This window comes from Tachypleus tridentatus, chromosome 8 (assembly GCF_004210375.1).
Source record: "Tachypleus tridentatus isolate NWPU-2018 chromosome 8, ASM421037v1, whole genome shotgun sequence".
NCBI lineage: Eukaryota > Metazoa > Arthropoda > Merostomata > Xiphosura > Limulidae > Tachypleus > Tachypleus tridentatus.
Window position 1 is genome coordinate 76,255,299 of NC_134832.1, and position 19,037 is coordinate 76,274,335.

At 33.2% G+C, this 19,037-nt stretch overlaps 1 protein-coding gene across 1 annotated transcript in view; it reads left to right on the plus strand.

Moving 5' to 3' along the window:
* The window catches only part of LOC143222716 (GRIP and coiled-coil domain-containing protein 1-like), a 95,336-nt gene that overhangs the window by 37,094 nt on the left and 39,205 nt on the right, over positions 1 to 19,037 (plus strand). The window contains 1 exon segment of the mRNA XM_076449614.1: positions 1,571 to 1,699. Coding sequence (XP_076305729.1) covers positions 1,571 to 1,699 — 129 coding nt within the window.

Here is a 19,037-nt window from a genome sequence, read left to right on the forward strand (position 1 = left end):
GGCGGTCATATCATGTATTAATTTGCGAGTAATTTTTGGATTCTCAGAAATAAAACACAAAAAATTGAAAAACTCTTAATTTTCCATCTTGTTTCAATTAATTTGCACAAGGGTGTATGTATTATAATCAATAAGACAATTAAAAACTTTCTATGCACACCTTTGCAGTGTCTTACTTGTAAATGACTCATTTGATGATATATTTTGTTCAGTTTATATGCCCATTTTTATATTTGTTAAGAAACTATCACTCTTTGGAAATATACTTGTCCATGTTTTGTTTCATTTACAATTTTTCTTCTCTGTTATTTTATTACTACAGGCTTCAGTCCCACCATTTTATGATATCATACCATGTGGTCTTAATAATATTGAAACACAGTTTTAAAATTTAATAGCTGTAGGCAACATTTAAATACAGTAGGATAAATCAGATTATTAAATAATTTTATCATTGTAGAAAAACATAAAGTTGATTGAATAGTAATATATGGTTTTGTGGGTAAGTATGAAATTCCTATAAGAATGAACAAAGGAATTTGATAAGCAGTTTGGAGGACTTGGAAACAAACCACAGATCTGGAATTTTTTAATACCTTCTTTAGATGATCTTTTAATTTGAAAATGTTTATTGTACATTATATATGTTTGAAAGCTGCAAAATATTTCTTCTGTGACAAGGTATCAGGTAAGCATAGTTAGGTTTAGTGAAGGTGTAAGCAATAGAAAAATGTTATATCTCAGATCCATATTTATTGATTTATTATTGTTAAATGTGTAATATTAATAAAATGTACATACAAAAAATGAAATTACTATCTGTTGAAAATTAACTATTTATTGTTTCTAAGTTGGTCTTTACCAAGAATATTGGTAGCAAAAATCACGATATCTGGCTTGACACAGATAATGATGAGCTCCTTTTGAAAGGTCTGGCTCTAGGTCACTGATTAATCTTTTTCAAATTTTGCTGTGTTTGTTACACATAAGAGCTGGAAATAGTAACTTCTATAATGGAGAAAATGAAGTGTCAAAAGAAGTGCATTAATAAATATCAATAAAATTGAACCTGACTGGATATATAAAATTTGCTGCTTAACAATGAAAACATCAAAATTCTAAAGTGCAAAGAAGTATTTTCAGAGTTTTTCAAAACATTGTCTCACAATAACATTTTAGAAGTTTCCTAGCTAAAAAAAAATTACAGAATTAATAGATTGAATTTTGAAAGCAAAAACAATGTAGTGTTTAATAAGTTTCAATTTACTGAAGTATTTCCTTTTCAAGAAGAAAAGAAATTGATTGATATAATAACACTCCTCAGATTGACTCTGAAAGGGTTTATTTGTTTATATCATATTAAGGGGCTTTATTTCCTATTATGAAATGTTTTTAACTTTTCTATGATATTTTCTTTAATATTGTACATCTGTGGAAAAGGTTTGTTAAATTTTGTATTTTGAATTTCTTTTGTGAGACCTTTTCGATAAAAATGGAATTACTGAAACACTGAATTATAATAAATTATGATAACACTACTGTAAAGGGATTAAAAGTTTATTATTTTCAGCTCAAACAAAAAATAAGGATTCAACAAAGAGAGAGAGAACAAGAACAAGAGAATCATGCACTTATGCTAAGAGAATTACAACATTTGGTGGCAGATGAAAGAGCATTAAAAGAAAGCTTTGAACGTAAGGTAATCAAATAAATTTATTAAACAGTATATTTAAGTCTAATGTCAAACCATAAAAATTTACAATTTACAAATGTAATCTAATGTAGATAAATGAGAGTTCAAACGAAAATAATGTAGAATTTTTTTTTATTATTATTTTTTGTATGCAGAGCTCGAAAATATTTACTGTTGTTTCATTTGGAATTGGACAGTCGTAGGCAGGCTTTGACAAATATTTGTAGATGTAGGTAACAGCTCATAAACTTAAGAGCCAGGTCTGATATAGAAGAGTTACTGAATATATTTTGAGTTGGTTGTGTGGTGGTAGTACAAGACATACAGTGTTACAATAAAAAACAAAGGGCTCATTATTAAACTTTGTTATATAACATATATTAAAGTTAAATTTCAGTTTGTTGAATTATTCAAATAATAGACTAAATAACTGTAACTTGGATGGATTCTTGCAATGAATGCAAGTAAAATAATCATTGCAATATTGATAGGCCCATCAGGGTGTTTCAAAATAAGTCTAATGTACACCACTCCAACACTGTATAATGATAAGCAAATGATTTGGGATGTTTTTTTTTATAAAATCTGTTTATGCTAAGTGTATGGGCATATATTTTGTTATAATTCTGAAGTGTTCAACTCTGTCACTGTGGTTCATGGGTCAAAGACCATGTTATCATGTTTATTGATTTGAATTCAAAATTTTATTGAACTACCATTTTATGATTTTATGTCATTAAATTTGGTATCAGAATGTAGATGATAATTCAAATTTTAGTATTATGAATCATTCAATTTCTTAATTTTAAAGTAAATATTAGAAAATATTTAAACATTGATTTTTGGGTCTGCATGTGGTACATTGAATGCAACAGTAATTCAAGTTAGATGTTTGTAATGTTCAGTTACAAAGTCTAGGTTGTAATGAATTATGAACCCAAATTACTAATATTAACAAGCTAGAACATAAAATTAGAATTTGCCGTCTTTTCTATTTGTTAAGATATTGCTCATATACTAAATCAAAAATTGGCCCTGATCACCTTTTTCCTTTTTGGAAATGGTTCCTCATATACACTTACTTATGTATATGACATGTAATAAGCAATTGAAAGTTCTGAGTGTTCCTCTTGTGGCTTTCTCAGCCATTTTCATATGTTAGGATGCCATCTTGTTTTTTCAAAGAAAGATTTTACATATTTTTTAAACCAAAATACAACTTAACTAAACTGATAAATTAAAAGGAAATTCTATGTTTTCAATATAGTAATTTATGACATTTTATTATTCAATTGTATATATAAAACCTAAAAAATGATTTTGGTTCAGATTCTTCATATTTGAAATTTCTAAAGATTTAGCAAGTTAACAAGAAGTAACAACCAAGTATAAAGATCATAACAAGAAGAGAAAACTGTTTGCTTCACTTCTTCATTCACTATACTTTGTTTTAAGAAAAAAGTTTAATAACTTGTTTGTAAATAGAAATAATCTATATACATATATGATGTATAATAATTGATATGTGACTATTTTACAAAATACAGCTAAGACAGGTCACTTTGTAAAGTATATGGTAACATTAGTGCATGTGTGCCACATCATTGTAACTTCTGTGTAATTGGCTAGGCATGATCAAAAAGTCGATATAATAAAAATAAACATAAGCATATAATGTTATGAGATTTAAGCTATTTAGACTGAACATTTATGTTTTCATGTTATAATTTGTAGTTATTCCAGAGTGAAGAAAGCATAATTTACATTTCCTAATTTTTTATGGTTGTTTTCAGGTCAGTCAAGTTGACAGACTTTCATATTGTTAGGTAGAGAAAGTAACAGACAAAATATAAAATTTCACTGAAAACAAAGGTTTGAAATGTTTTACAGAGGTTTTAAGGATTACATAAATAATATTTGAGACATTTGGGATGAGGAATTGTTTTTTAATCATGATATGAAAATCACCTCATATTCATACTAGTAATAAAACAGACTTAGTATTTTCACAAATAAATCTTTAATAAAAATACTTCATTAAAAAATCTGAATTTTTAAATACAGGAAACTTGGAATAATTATTAGAAATCTATCTACCATATTTTGTGAAGATACAAATCAAGCATTAAAAGTTGTATCATAAATACTTAATGTGTATATGAACTCGTGTTTTATACTGAGCTCATCATAAAAGGGTTAAAAGTGATATTGGTCCATTGAACCAGGTTTCCTGTCTGTGAAGCTGAACTATAACTGTGAATTTACTGTGTATCTTCATGAAATATGGAGAGGTTGTTACTTTTAATAAAGATTAAAAACAACTTGTATGCAAAAAAAATTATATTGCTTAAATAGTATTTTTACTAAATGTCTTCTATGCATTTAGGGTGTCAGTTTGACTCAGACTTTGACTAGTCTGAGTGCAGGATGGTTTTTATTACTAAAAATAAAAGTAGTTCTTTTTTATCTTATTTTTTTCATATGCAGTTTTCAGGTCCTTATAAATGAATATTAATGTTTTACCTGTTACTTTCTGCCCTAATACTAGATGTAGCTGAATTATCAACACTGAAATTGAAATGAAACTGCAAAAATCATGACATAAAATGAACTTGGCCATTTTCTTCTTCTTTACAGAACTGGAATTTGTATTGTTTACAATTTCTACTGTTTACCTTTTCACATATAGTTTAATTATGTAAATTTCTTGTCTGGAAAGTATGGCATATAATTAATATATGCATGAGTGAATTGCAGAGGAAACACATTACTGCACTCATGAAGTTCTTTACTTGTTGCTTAGGAAGCTAAGCTTTATTAAAATTTATCTGACTTCTTGCAAGAAAAGAAGATATTTTCGTTTTGAAATATGCATTTTAAAGTAAAGTAAAGTAAATAGTGCATAATTTAACAAAAACAGAATGCCCAAAACCAACTTTACTGTCTTTTTAAGGTATAATTAGGTTATTAAAAAGCTAAATGCTGTGAATGCAAACATTTTTTACTATCAAGGTACTATCCAGTTCAAAAGTCATTACAAGTATGAAACTGAAATAAACTCTTTTATTGGTTATAAGAAGTGCATCACGTAATGTGGTGTGTTTCAGAATTTGTAGTGCATATGGGAGGAATTAACACATTTTGAAAATAAAGCTAAAACTTTTACATTTCATATAATTACAGGATAACTTTTATTTTAACTGGTGTTTAACTTTTGTGGTTTCTTCATGTCTAGTGCATAAAACTGTTTGATATTGTGCTATTTATTACATTATCAAACTGATTTTACTGTTCAGTTTCTCAAGTCTGTTGTAATTACAAACTTTTTTATGACTAATACAAAGCAAATGGCTAGATGATAGAAGATGAAAGGAAACAAAATGTAAGTTAAAAGGATACAAAATTCATGAGTAGTGTTGAAGTATCAGTTAAAAATTTTTTTATACTTATTGAGAGTATGAAGATCATGCTTTTCTAACTTATTATCGCAGTGTGATGTGTATGTTGGAATTTTGGAGCTACACAAATTAGAAAAAAATAGAAATCTCTTGTGTCATGTGACAACAAAAGTGAAGATTGAGAATTTTTAAGATATTTTCTTTTGAACTTAAGAAGTTAGAATCATAATGTACTTTATAATTCAGACCTTTATATTATATAAATTCTGATTTCTTAATTTATTTTATGTACATCTTGCATATCAGGCAATGAAATAACTTGGCCAGTATAAATAGTTGCTTGATTGTTACAAATCGCATTGAATGGAAATTTGATACTTGTAATTATGAAACCAATAATGCTTTGTCACATTTCTCACTGATTGCTTTTTAAAGCTCACATAGAAGTTAGACAACTGAAACATCATTCACTCATGCCAGAGGAATGCAGATGTTTTGTATGCTATGTAAAATTTGGGACTAAAGAGAAAACTCTTGTCAAAGATGGTGTCACTTACACAACATGCCATTAATATTATTATTACAAATTCCATACACTTGATTATTCTTCTTTAGATAACAGTGAAACTAAATGAAGTGATTTAATTAAGCTATGCTTCTGCTCTCTGTTTTCTTCTTTTGATACGTTCTTGAGCAAATATAATTTTAAAACCCTTAATTATTTAACTTTTAAAACAGCCATGTACATTGAAACTATAAACCAGTTGCATTGTTTGTTTTATTGCATTGCAATAACAGAAAAAAAAGTATAAAATAGTGTGAAACACAAGTTGAAATTACAACCTATTGTGTAGCTGAAATATAATTTTCATATATGACACTTTGAAAATTCAAAAATGTTTCATTGTGATATCTTCTTAAAGAAGCAGTTAGAAAAACTTGTGTTGTTTCCTTAGTTGTAAAACTTTACTGGAAAGTTATTATTTTATAAAACTATAAATTTTAACTTTATTTAGATTTCAAAAACACCACTTATAGTTACACTTTAAATATCACTGACATAATATAAAAATAACTTTTTTTTGCTATAGAAGAATAAGATTAAACCATCTTCTTAAATCTTAATCAGAAGACTTCATTTAATATAAGTGGTAAATTTTACGTCACTTTTTTTTACACTGTCCATTCAAGAAGCTACTTAGACTGATAAGGCTTAATTTAAACAGGGCTTAACAAACAGTGGCTTTGTCAGCAAAATGCAACTCATACAGTTGAAATTTATAACTAATAAATATCCAAGATCTAAGAAACTAAACCTGTTTCCTCTAGAACTTCATATTATTTCTTTTGAGTTTCCAAATACAGAGTTTGAGTTTGTGTTCTTTATAGAAACCATTTGTTTTGGTAACCTCAAAGTGAGGGAATTTGGAGATGCTTATATTTTCAATTTAGGAGAAAAGTTTCATATACCAAATGTTTGTGTATTTTCAAGTGAATTATGTAATCTGTTGTAAGGTATGTTTTTCTTTCTTATATTGGTTTTAAAGTATATAAATTGGAGAGAGTAATTTTTACAGTGTTGTTATTATGTTTTGCATTTACTTTGGTTATATATTTGTTCTTTTATATTTTATTCCCAGCAGACATTAGTTTGAAATAAAAAGGACTTGACAGTTGCTATTTCTCCCCACTGCTTGTCATGCTGAGTCCTGTTTCACTGAACAACTTGCCTTCTATCTACCCAAGACTCCCTCTTTTCATACTTTATGAACTAACTGGTCCAGTGGTTCAAGGCATTGGCTTTCTATGTGTAAAAGCCTTATCAATGTTATTTTATGCATATAGGATAGAGACATATAGCAAGTTTTTAGAAGTGTTGTGGCATGCACATTTTTTCTTTACTGTGAAATAAATATGAACCACCTGAACCCCACAAAGTGTGATTAGTAGTGAAAGGGATGGTTTGGTCTTTTTTGTGCAAAGATTCAATCATGCCAGTTTTCCAATATTATATACCAACTGAATATTTGTATTGTAATAAATAGTATTAGATATTTTATCTGAAAAACTGGTCAGTGAAAAGTGACTCCATGATTGGAATTTCACCTAGCTATCAAGACTAGTACTCTACTGCTCAGCTATCCAAGAGTACAAATTTTCCCTCAGTTTTCTTTTATAAAGTCTCTTTCACTATGAATATGATCACCAGTAAGAAGCTGTGTAAGGGAGGTCAGTTATCTCAGAGTTCTTCCTGTGAAATAGTCCAAATTAATTGATATGGTATAATATTATTATTTCACTTATTCCTACTAGATTTGAATAAATAGTTCAAAATTTGGGAAATCAACTAAGAAATTTGAATTCCTCTCATTAATTAGTTGCTTCCTCTGTAAAATGGTAGATGTATTGGATTTGAAGTTCATATTTAACATGACTATATTAAGAATGCAAGTAGTTATGGGATTGGGATGATGAGTGCAATACTCCATATAAACAATAAGTTTATTCACATCTGTTAAAATATTAATGAAACTACAGTACAATTTTTATAACTTTACATGCATTTAAATTTAAAAAACTACAGAAGGTCCATGCTTCTTAATGTTTATCAACATTTTGACTAAATCAAAACACTACCTACATCTCATATCAACAAAAATAAAATGACTTCAAACTATAGATTAAAAGCATACATCTATCACATCACTTTAAGTCGGAGCATTTACTTTTTCATAAATTTTGTTTACTAGATATAACTAGAAACATCAAGAGAGATTTACTTAGCAGTTTAAGTCCAACCCAACAAAAAGAAAGTGTTTAACAGTGTTGTTGTTGTTTGTTGTTGAATAAAGCTAGCACAAACACTTGAAAAGAATGGTCACATAATAACCTAGGTCAAAAGTATTACAACAAAAAGTAGTTCAGCACCTCACAACCAAATTTCAAGCACTCTCATCAGAACACGTCTGTTATGTCCAGTTGTTATTCTTGGACCCTTCATTTGTGCATATATTGTGTGTCATCTGGGTTTCTTTTTTCTAGTCTTCACCTGGCATATGCATTTTCAGGATTATATGTGTCATTTTGATAATCATTCAACTCCATGTCATAAGGTGACTGGATGAATCTGATTTTAAAGAAATTCCAGTCTATTTTTATCTGTTTTATTACAAAAAACACTGTGTCAGAGGTACTGATTGGTAGAACAAGTATGATTTGTAATAAAGCACTAATATTAAGTTGGTCTTGTTTTGTTTTTTTGAGCTAACAATTTTCTTCTCAGGACTCTGATTTGGACCTATTTGACTACATATAGGGCAGGATTAAATCATTTTTGCTCCATGATTTTACTAAAATGTCTTGTCAAGGCTTCAACTTTATTTTGACCAGAGCTATCTGAAGCTTTTTTATCTTTAAGTCAAAATTTAACTTTGAAAACGTGTGTTCTGATACACGTTTCTTGTTTTTCATGCACATTTTTGAACCTTTCTCAAATAGAATAAATTGTTCCTGTGAATAAAAAAGTTCAGATCTTTTACTAGAATGTCAGTGGTGCTTTCCACTATTTATCCACTTTTTAGCAACAAAGACTCTCTATGGAGATCTAAATTTGTAAGATCAGTCCTTACAGTGTCTGTGTTTGATTTTACTTTTTCCTTCATGTTAGACCACTTCAGTGTTTTCAGTATTGCCTTTTTCTTAGAGTTGATGTATGCCATGAAATAAAAAGTTTGTTGCAGTGCTTACCTGATGTGTATAAAATAGAAATTTCTTTTAACACAAATATTACCAATAACAAATTTAGTAGTACAGGCCCTTTCCTTAATTTAGATGCTCTGTCCTAAATTTCTGCACATTTATTTCCAGTTTCTTCACTGATTTGGGCTATATGTATCACCAGTGGTTAACCACATTTTAAACACTGTGCTTAATTCTTGAACTCAGTGACTAATCCATTTTGTTTTGTAAAATTTGTTTGGTGTCTCATGGGTATTTTAGTGATGCTTTGTGTACTGATGAAAATTTGTATATAGACTGTAATAACAAACATTTTTGGAACTAGCAGTCTTGACTTTTTTGATGCATCTTTCAGTGATAGTTTGAATCTGTGTGCCATGTAGTGAATACCAACAGTCTCTGATAGAAGCTTCAGGAATTTTTGACCTTCATTTTATATTCCATTTCAAATGCTGAAATTTACAACACCTTCATCAGCCATAAATGGGACTAGGTCTGATGAATTATTCACTTATAAATATTTTATTAGACTTGTGCAGAAATGGTTAAAAATGTGGTCTGCATCAGGTTTTTCACATTGTTCACACATAAAATTACATTGTGAAGTTTATAATCTCTAAAGTATCACATTTACACAATTTCTTCCTCCAATCAAGAAACATTTGTACTACCATTGCATAATATGGAAAAAAAATATGCTGCTTTGAATATCTCTTACCAAATCACATTCAAATATTCATCTATTAATTTTTAAACTCTATACATCCCCTTGATGTGAATTCTTGTACGTTGCAAGGGACCTCCCAGGGAAGATTTTGTTCTTTCAGTTTACCTCCTCTGGGATCTAAACATCCACTCACATGTTTGCCATGCGTGGCAACTCGTGAAGGGGAGGAGAGGATCCTGGTGGTTGAGGGTCCAACCCTGACACGCCACTTTGGCCTTGAATTCCTGTAGACGGGCAACCTTGGGGTGGCCCCCCTTGGGTCAATCACCTGGTCCACTCAGGCCAAGATCAACCAAGTACCAGTGTTGGATGTTCTCGACAGGTGTTGTGGGCATGGTATCTGATGCTGGTGTTTGGGTCTAGTACTCACGAAACCCTGGCGTTGCTGCAATGTCCTTGCATGACTTTGTAGTGCATCCCCTTGTAGGGCTCCATGGTGGGTGGGGTCAGTTGGTGCCGAATTTTTCCTTTTTCCTATGGATCCTCCAAAAAATTTAAATAAAATTGTGAAAAAACAGTCAATGAGTAAGCAACCATGTCTTGAAGACTCTGAACAGCAATCTTCAACATCTGTAACACATGTACCTCATTTTCTTATATTACATTCTCTTTCGGAAAAACCTTTAGGGCAATTGTCCCCCTTTTTTATTCAGAAGGGACTAGAGGGACTTGCTGGCTCTCCAAAGTCAGTAAAGAAGCTTCGATCTGGAGACGTATTGGTTGAAACATCCACATCCCAACACAGTGAACTCCTTGAATTCAAAGGCAATTGGGGATGTACCTATTGAGGTTACATCCTCATGCTACTTTGAATTCATCACGAGGAGTTATTGTTGAGAGAGATTTGAAGAACGTCTCCGAGTCAGAGATTCTCGCTGGTCTCTCCACTCAAGGAGTTTCTGCAGTGAGGCGCATCTCCACTCACACTATCAGCCACGTTTTACTTTCTTGCCATCGTTACAATTCTCAACGACGGCAATATTTTAAACATATTTTTTCCCAGGGTTTATCTGTAACATTGGACAGTGTTATTGGTGATAGTGACACTGTCCACCTTGATAATGTTTTTAATTTTTTAATGGCCATTAATCTTTTTAATCTCATTAAATGTTGCATATTTATTCATTACACCTTTTTAATTGTGGTTCCTTTTTTACAGTTTTATTCTCTTTTGTTCAATTTGACATTGGAAAATGGCCAGAACATTAAATAACTCGACACCAGGATAGGAAAGGCCAACTTCAGGTGACTGACGCTGCTGGTTGAACTATCTGTTTGAACTACTCATTAGTCATCCTGGCGAGTTGTTATTACACTTTTGCGGCATGTCATTTCACACTTTTAGTACTGGCCATAATAACACATAACCTGGAACCAGGACTGGAAAGACCAACTTCAGGTGACTGACGGTGGTTCTTATACTTACCTGTTAGTCTTCCTGGCGGGTTATGATCATTACCATTCTGCTACAGGTAGTTCTTTACAACTTTGTAGACTGGATGTCAACATTGGTTTTTATGCCATTTTCTGTTTTAATTGCTGTTTTGTTTTTACCTTCATTTACTTTTACAAAGTTTACTCTATTTACTTGACTTTTATCTTTTTTACTGGACTTTTGGCTACTCATTATTACAATTTTGCTATGTGTCTTTTAAAACTTCTATTCTTTTACATTTTGATAATGGCTGCCATGACACATAACCCAGAACCAGGACTGGAAAGGCCAACTTCAGGTGACTGACGGTGGTTCTTGAACTTACCTGTTAGTCTTCCTGGCGGGTTATGTTCATTACCATTTTGCTAGAGTAAGTAATTTACAACTTCTTTTACTCTGCTTTATCTCTTAACATTGTAGACTAGGTGTCAACATTGGTTTTATACTTTTTTCTGTTTTTCAATGATGTTTTATTTTACCTTCATTTCCTTTTATGTATTTTACTACATTTACTTTATTTTTACCGGAGGTTTGGCGCAGATAGCCTAGCTGCTTTGTGCCATAAAACACTAAATCAATCAATCAATCAAACCATTAAAAATCTTTATAAAATAGTGAAAAAATAGTCTATAGGTAAATGATCACGTGTTATCCCGAGCAGCAATCCTCACCGTCTGTACCACCTGTTGTACCTCATTTTCTCATATTGCTTTCACTTTCACACAAACCTTAAGGCAAATGTCTCCCCGTTTTCATTCAGATTGGACTAGAGAGACTTGCTGGCTCTCCAAAGTCAGTAATGAAGCTTTGATCTGGTGACGTATTGGTGGAAACATCCACATCTCAACACAGTGAACTCCTCTTGCATTCAAAGGCAATTGGGGACATACCTATTGACATTACACACCTCAAGCTACTTTAAATTCATCAATAGAAATTGTTGTTGAGAGGGATTTGAAGAACATCCCAGAGTCGGAGATTCTCGCTGGTTTCTCCACCCAAGGAGTTTCTGCAGTGGGACGTATATCCACTCGCACAGATGGAATTATGGTGCCTACCAATGTCTCCATTCTCACGTTTACATCATCATGTTTGCCTGCCACCATCAAGGCAGGTTATCTTAATTGCAGAGTATGGCCATACATTCCAAACCCTTTTCAATGTTTCCAGTGTCAGCAGTTTGGTCACTCAAAGATGTCACGTCGTGGTTCCTTGATGTGTGCTCATTGCAGTGGCAATGACTATGATACCTGTGAGTGTGAAACAGACTCTCATTGTATCAATTGCAATGGCTGTCATCTGTCTTAGTTTCATTCTTGCCCTAAATGGTTGGAAGAAAAGGAGGTGCAGCATTTGAAGACGATTCATAGTATTACTTCTCCTGAGAATCAAAAATTTCTGTGGTCGTAAACACTGCTTTCTCAGAACTTGATCTTACCATTGTCAATAAGCCATCAATAGATGACTGAGTGGCAGCAGTAACTAACTGTATTATACAAGCAGCTGCTCAATGTATTCTTAAAACCCTGACACGTTTTTTCCACTATATCCTCATCTATGTTGGAATCCAGCTTTCCGCATGGCATGGAAGGCTCAAAAATGGGCCTGGGATACTTTCCATAGATATTCCACACTCTCAAACTGCATCACTTTCTAGTGGGCCCGTGCATGTGCTCAGTGGGTAAGACGTCAAAGCCAGAAGGAATCTTGGATTAAGTTCACAACTGGTATATCTTCTACCACCAGTTCCAAAGTCATATAGGACAAGATTCGAAATGTCTGTGGGCAATATAATTTTGTCCTCTCTCTCGATCTTGCTCTCTGATGAACAGGAAGTAACTGAAACTTGGAGCATTGACAATACTCTAGGTGAAATCTTTTGCTGGATATCTTGCACTTCTGCTTCTTTTTTTACCTTCTTAGCCATCAAGACTCAGGCAGAGCAATCACCTCTTTCCTTTCAAGCTGATTGTCTCTATAACTCTAATTGTCCCTTTACACTGGTGGAACTCAAACTAGCCCTTCATCTGTCTGGCAGTACATCGGTTGAACCTGATGATACACACTATGACATGCTGTGCCTTTATCTCCTGGTTCTCTTGCTATTCTTCTGATTGTTTTTAACTGGATCTGGCAGGAGAATGTTTTTCCTGATGCCTCGTGCCAGGCTATTGTCCTACTTTTCCCTAAGCCTGGGAAGGAACCCAAGATTCCTTAAAACTACTGTTCAATTGCTTTGACGAGCTGTTTCTGTAAGACCTTAGAGAGGATGGTTAATGCTCGTCTTGTTTGATTCCTCAAATCAAACAACCTTCTTTTTCCCACACAGTGTATGTTCCAACGACAGCTCTCCACCATGGACCGCCTAATTCAACTTGAAACGTCAATCAGAGAAACATTTCTTAAATGACAACAACAAATCTTGTATCAGTATTCTTTGACATTGAGAAGACTTATGATACAATATGGAGGTAGGGCAGTTTGCAAGACCTCCACATATATGGGTTATGTGGCCATTTGCCCATTTTTATTAAAAACTTTTTAATGGACAGGAGATTCCAAGTTCATGTGGGTTTGACACTTTCCCATTTTTTTACAGGAACTTGCAGTCCCTTAGGGCTGTGTTTTGAGTGTCACACTTTTCAGTGTAAAAATTAATACCATCACTGAACAAGTCCCTCTCACTGTTGCAAACAGGCTCTATATCGATGCCTTTCACATCTCGTGTTAGTCTTCGAACATGAGGTACATTAAGTGGCAGCTACAGACTGTCCTCAATTGTTTACTGAAGTGGACCACAGCAAATGGCTTTAACTTCTCTCTCTCTTAAACCATTTGCTTGCACTTTTACTGCCAACAAGGTATTGACTCTGATCCTGAACTTTGTATCAGTGAAGTTGAGTTGCCTGAGACAAAGTTCTTGCGGCTTATCTTTGACCGTAAGCTGACATTTTTTACCACACATCAAGCAGCTACAGGTCAAATGTACAGGAGCACTGAACATCCTTTGTGTCTTCTGTTCCACCACTTGTGGAGCAGATCGACATTCTGTGTGAAAGATATATTGTGCTCTTATTTGATTGAAACTTGACTATGGATCACTGGTCTGTGGCTCTGTCTTAAAGGTGCTAGATCCTATTCATCATCAAGGACTTCGACTCTGCACCTCGGCTTTCCACACTCCAGTTCAGAGCTCATACACAGTCTCATGAACCTTTTTTGCACCTCCACTGTTTGCAACTGTCTTTACTGTATGCTTCGAAACGTCGTTCTTTACAAAAGAATCTCACCAAGGGTTGTGTTTTCCTTCCTTGGTGGGCTGTACTTTTTCAGAACAAATGATCTGTCATTACTCCTTTTGTCCTTTATATCCAGGTGTAGTTGGATGAATTGGGTATGTCATTGGATAACATTGCTGTATCCACTGGCCAGCCCATCCTGCCTTGGCTTCTTACAGTACCCAATTGTGTCCTATCTTTAAGTCATCTGAGAAAATCAGACACTCTCGATTGTAAATATGGTCTGCTATTTGCTGAACATCTTTTAAAAATCCTTCCATTCTTATTTATACAGATGGTATGAAATCAGGTGATTGTGTGGGCTTTGCAATAGTTTGTTGTGGTTTGGTGGTTGCATGCAGAATCCCCTATACAGCTTCTGTGTTCACTTCTGAACTGTATGCCAGTTCTTTTGCCCTGGATCATGGAGAAGCTAAGCAATACTCAAACTGCACTATTTATACTGTCTCGCTTAGTTCTCTACTGGCCCTGGAATCGCTTCATGTTGGTTCATGCCCTGTTCTTGCCGATATTCAAAACTGACTGGCCCATTTCTCTTTAACATCTACTTTTATCCAGTTTTTATGGATACCAGGCCATGTTGGTATCCGTGGGATCTAGCTCGTCAACACTGCAGCTAAGTTTATCTGCTCTGGCACTATCACTGCTGTGCCTGTCCCATACATGGACTATGGTCCTGTATTGAAGGCTTGGCTCCATTCCCGCTGGCAGTTGACTTGGAGTGAGCAAAGCGAAAACAAGTTTTTCCGAGTAAAAAACCCTATATTGGACTTTGGCCATCTTGTTTCCTTTAGGATTGGAAAAAGGAAGTTCTAATTAGACTATGCATTGGTCATAGTTTTTAACTCATCATTTTCTTTTATCTGGAACTGATGCACTGGTGTGTATTTTCTGTACCACTCAGATCATAATAAGCTACATTTTACTTTCTTGTCATCATTACGACTCTCAACGATGGCACCATTTTAAAGATGTTCTGTCCTAAGATTTGTCCATTACGTTAGTCAGTGTCTTTGGTGATGATGACATTGTCCACCTTGGTATTGTTTTTAGTTTTTTAAAGGCCATCAATCTTTTTAATGCCATTTAAGTTTTTTAATTTATACATTATACTTTTTTAATATGGCTCCCTTTTAAAAATCACAGTTCATCTTGTTCAATTTGAAATTAGAAACTGGCTGTAACATTGAATAACTTCGAAACCAGGACTGGAAAGACCAACTTCAGGTGACTAATGCTGATTTTTGAACTATTAGTTTGAACTACCCGGTTGTCATCCTGGCGAGGTATTATTATAATTTTGCTACACGTCTTTTAAGACCTTTTTATTTCTTTCCTTTTTGAAAATGACCATAACATCAAATAACTCAGAACCAGCACTGGAAAGGACAACTTTAGGTGATTGACAGTGGTTTTGTACTTACCTGTTGGTCTTCTTGGCAAGTTATGATAATTATAATTATGCTACAGAAAGCCCTTTAGAACTTGATTTACTGTAGTTTTATCTTATCATTGTAGACTAGATGTAAACATTGATTTTATGCTATTTATATATTTTTTACACTTTGTTGTGTTTTATCTTAATTTCCTTTTATGAATTTTACTGAATTTACTTTTATCTTTTTACCAGATGTTTGGCACAAATAGCCTAGCCTTTGTGCCATAAAACACTAAATCAACCAACCAACCTTCTACGCGCCTTATATAAATACCGTATTATCAGTTTGAGATACACATTGAGATACACCACATTTTTCTTAAAGCTGAGGGTCATCATTATAAGCTTTATATGACTGATTGTAGTCACGTGTTTTGGATGTTAGTTCTTTTTTAGTGTAATCTAGTTTTGAAACTGATTTAATTCTTAGCCACCTTTTGGAGTCATTTCTAACAAATAGATTTATTTGCTTTTGTTCATTGTGAAATTGAGTGTTATATGGGTCAACCTTCTTCTCCTGAACTTCCTTGTAAACCTGGTGAAGAAATTAATAAATATTTGATAGCTTCTTCACACCATCAGGTTTTGCCATGTTTCTCTTTATCCCTCCTGCTGAGTCAGCTAGGTCTAACGTACCATCTTTTGGCATGATTTCTCAGATATGTCTTATCCAGTTTTGCATTTTGCTGTGATTCCTTATTATCTTCATGTTGGTTGATTTGTCATCTTTGGCTCTTGCTTCACACATATGGTTTCATTGTAGTTTTTTTTTGGTCATGATATGACTTTGTCTTGGGTACATATATTGCCTTTTTCTTTTTGGGATTTTGGTATTTTTTCTTGGGTGATATGTTTCTGATCGTGTCTCTGAGACTTTGGAATCTCATGTAATCTGTGTGTCAACACTCGACCTTTAGTCTTTTTTGCAAGTTTGTCACTGTTGGAGCCACAACACACTCTTGTTCCTTTTTTGTTCTTATCTACCCATATCTGACTTTGTTCTAGGGGTTTCTCATCTTGTCATTTTATTCAGTATTGATTGGCATGTTGCTTACCAAAGCAGATTGGTAAAGCAGAAGGTACCTACCCATCTTTGCTATGCCTTGTATTGAATGAATTGATATGATCTGCTTTTAAAAATAGGGTTTCATGGTTACTCATTGCACTGTTTCAGGTGGAATCTCCACTGTGTTTTATCCTTTTTTCTTGTAGTGGAGATCAATTACCATATTTCAGTTTCAAGCTTCTGGGGAAATTGACTGTGGAGGCATCCTCCTGAATGGGTTAATGAAATACAGCAAAAATATAGAAGTTATTGTAAATCCACTCAGTTGAGAGTACAGTGATGGTGGTCTACTAATGTATATGATGTGATATCCTTCAAAATTTCAGTTTATCCTACCTCCATGTGGATATTAGTCCCCAGAGGCTGGATTTTGGATTTATATTTGAAATAATCCACTTAAGTTCTCCCACATGTAAAACAGATGTATATATTCCTTTCTCATTTATATTTCATTGGTGTTGTAAGTCATAGTGGAGGTAATTGTGGATTGTTACAGTTCTTTCTCTTTCCTTTGATGTTTCTTATTCTGAGGATGTTAATGTACTTGGAGTGGTTCTGGTGAATTTCACTTTTCACGGAGATGGTTTACATTATGTAGACATCTTTTTGATAAGGAATGCAAGGTTTACAGAACTATTTATCATATTCACATGTAGTACAACCAAAATATAGAAATGATTATATAACCACTCAGTTGAAAATAGGGTGGAAATGTTTGGGTTCCCAGATCAATCTATCAATTTATCATATTCGCATGTGCCCCATTAATGAGTCGGGGTTGATTAGATTCTCTCCAGTGTCATGAACATGACGTGAAGACAATATTATCGTCTTTCCTATCCTGCCAGCTTGCTGGGTTTTGAATTGTAATTGACTTGACACTGGCATGATTCTCTTGCTTGACAACACGTAGACTACCCTGTAGTCGAGGTTTTAGATTGTAGTCAACTTGCTAGTGGTATGATTCTTTTCCCTACCCCCACATTGGATATTGATTCCCAGTGGCACGTAAGGTCCACTCTACACCTAAGAACACCTTCTTTGCATTTGGAGGTGCTCCTCTGTTTTCCATCCAGTTAAACATCTTTCTATGATTGGTGAAGAATATACCTGGTTAAGAAGTGTTGTGGTTCCACACATCATAACTTAAAGTTTAACTGTCTCATCTTAGGGAATATTCTTAGGATGCTTTCAAATGATACTTCTTTCCCTTGCTCAAGTTCCTTCACCTGTTTGAAGTAGGATTCTAGCTATTTATGTGATAGAAGGTAATGTATGATATTGGAAGTTACAATTTTTCCACACTCAAAATGTATTTCCAATAGGTACTTACCCATCTTGCACTTTCCTCCTTATCCTCCTGACTGAAAACTAGTGCTTCCATTTTTTACAAAACCTCAGTGATAGTTTGGTAGAATTTAATAGAAGGAGTCACATGCCATGAGAGCATGTTTAACTCCTGTTGTTGGAGAGTTGTAGTATGATGATTTGCATGAGAGATGGATTGGAATAAATCAGTTCCAATAGAAGGGACATAGGAGGCTTGTATCATGAGAAGAAATGTAAATTACTCACTATAGAATCTTCATTTCTTTGACAAACCATAATTTTTATAGCCTTTAATCTTGTTTGGTTACAGAGCCTTCAAATGGAAAAAACAGACCACTCTTACCTCACCCACCTTTACATCGTCTAATTTACAATTTGTTGGTAGCTTTCTCTTAATATAATATTGTGTATCTAATAGAAGGCTAAGCTTTTATTCTATCAAAGTTTAGAGCTACTTAGGATAAACAAATGTACTTTCAGGTTACAATTTGTAGTCATTTTAGAAAGAAAAAAAATGGTAACTTAGATTTTTTTGGGATTAAGAGATTGGTGAAATTGACCAATCTTGCGTAGTTAGATTTTTAGGGATTATGTGAATTAAATTTGAGATTTTTGATATGAAAAAAAGTATTTTTAATTTTGGCATGAAAACTATTTTGCACTCAGAAAAAAAAACTCCAATATATTCAAGAACAATTTTTTTTAGTTTATTAAAAGCTGCTTCTACTTCAACAAAAAAATGATTTCTTTATACATGAAAGACTTGTAATGTTTAATGAAAGTTTGACAAATTTTGATTTTGTGAAGATGTGTATATACTATATAAAAATTTAGTTATATCTAAAATATAAATCCTTTAAATGAGTACAAAGAGATTAAGTGGTTGGTCAAACTTACTGATCTTGTGTTGAATT